A 1798-nucleotide genomic window follows, 5' to 3' on the forward strand; every position below is an offset into this window, starting at 1 on the left:
TCCATCGTTGTCAAAGAAACCCCACAGTCAACGATACCGATGCACTAATGCTTTTCCAAGATTTTCTAAGAAAGATTGAGATCCTTCGCATCAAAAAGCAAGGTCTCCAGCCTCCAGCGGGAGCCCCGAATTTCTAACAGTGCTTTTGTATTTGCAAATAAAACGGTTAACGCGCTCCATACGGCTTTTTTGCGCTGGACGAGCAGATAGCCGGCCTTAGTGATACTCACAGTACAGAGAAAATAACGTTGTTAAGTATCTTAGAAGAACTGGAAGTCCTTCTTGACTCTCACAGACTTCTTAACGAGAAGGTCCACTGCCAAGAGGACCGCGTGACTACTCTGTCATCGAGCGAGAACAAGGTCCATGGCTTCACTCTTATGATAAATCCTATGGCCGGGGAACCCGGCATATTGTCCCGCAGAGTAGAGCCAAAAACCTTCATAAATAAATATCCTCTTCGGTAACAACCGTCAGTAAACTAGCAAATTTAGATATTTTAAGAAAGCAGTCCCTTACACCTGCAAAACCCGATCATGAAAGTAGTACCGTGAATCACTCATTCGAAAGTGTGAAGGCGAAAGCGAGTCGTTGACGAGGTATCCAACGGAGGTTAATGATCCTACGCTCAGCTGTACGTCTTCCGCCCTTTGCCACAAGGTGGCTGCAAAGTTGGATTGGATGGTTTAGAAAAAATGCTCATTACACCGGAAGGAACGTTTCTAAGACGTACGTCCGCTTTACAACGTTGTGACTAAGATGCGCCCGCAAAAGAACGGAGCGGGCGTGGACCACAAAACCGTGATCAACTACGATGACGTGAACGAGATCTTCTGGAGAGACTCGCGCTAAACTGCTGAGAGTGGCTTGTAGAGCTCATTCAGCAGCGCCTTAAACCCCTTGAATAGGTTACTCTCGAGCTGAACATGCTTCACCGACGACGTACTAGCAGCATCCGCAACTTTAGCGACGACTTCGTTCACGGTCCAGCAGTCTACCAGGAAAGGAACTTGCGTCGGATCCATCGACAGTAAGGGAGCCAGTCGCAGCGACCTGATCTTCGTTGTTTGAGCTACCCTTTGCGCCCTCCATGTCTTCGTTTGTGGTGGGAGAGGGGGAGATCTCGTAATTTATTCTGTAAAAAAAAAAAAATCGCTCGGTGCTCGAAACTTCAATTAAGTACGATATTGGATGGCCAGACTTTAACGGCCGATATCTCAAAACGAGCGAAAGGTAGGTAAGTAACATTTTGTATCATGGGGTCTGATCTAGAACTTGCGTGAAGACCCGACTTCCTTAAGAATGTTTGTCGCACCGTAGCAGAGCCTACCAACGCGAATTTCTCATGACCACCGATCATTTCCTGGCCAAGATTGCCAAGTTAGTAACCTCCATATCGACCAAGTTTCCTGATCTGACCACCTTTTCGTTTTGCCCCATACGCAACTTGTGTGTCGCATTAGACGCCGATAATGATAAATTGGTGGTACAACGTTACCTCAAGATAAGACCAGCACACCAACAGATGTAAGCGATCATTATTCAACAATTCAACATTTCAAGGTCTGGAGAGTCGTGGACAAGTACTTCACGGGAAACGACCCAACCAAACCCACTGTAAGTCTTGAATTTGTTTATTTAGTGAGAATCTACATATTTTTCCAGCTAATATGCCAGCACGACTCAAGGCGTATACAGCGGGATGTTCACTAAGAACGTGATACGAAATGAGTAGTGACGAAATCTTAGAACGACAGGTGCTGCAGACCCCGAACCGTAGTGAGCGACTAAAAAAATC

The 1798-nt window shown here is 46.1% G+C and overlaps 1 protein-coding gene across 1 annotated transcript; it reads right to left on the minus strand.

Annotated features, from left to right (window-relative positions):
* Window positions 1-642: 642 nt before the first annotated feature.
* Window positions 643-1125, minus strand: PPTG_06722 (hypothetical protein). Its single transcript, XM_008900764.1, has one exon. It carries the CDS (start codon window positions 1023-1025, stop codon window positions 849-851), a length of 177 nt encoding a protein of 58 aa, XP_008899012.1. The 5' UTR covers window positions 1026-1125; the 3' UTR covers window positions 643-848.
* Between the last annotated feature and the right edge of the window lie 673 nt (window positions 1126-1798).

Source organism: Phytophthora parasitica (assembly GCF_000247585.1).
Source record: "Phytophthora parasitica INRA-310 unplaced genomic scaffold supercont2.10, whole genome shotgun sequence".
NCBI classification, from domain to species: Eukaryota; Oomycota; class Peronosporomycetes; order Peronosporales; family Peronosporaceae; genus Phytophthora; species Phytophthora nicotianae.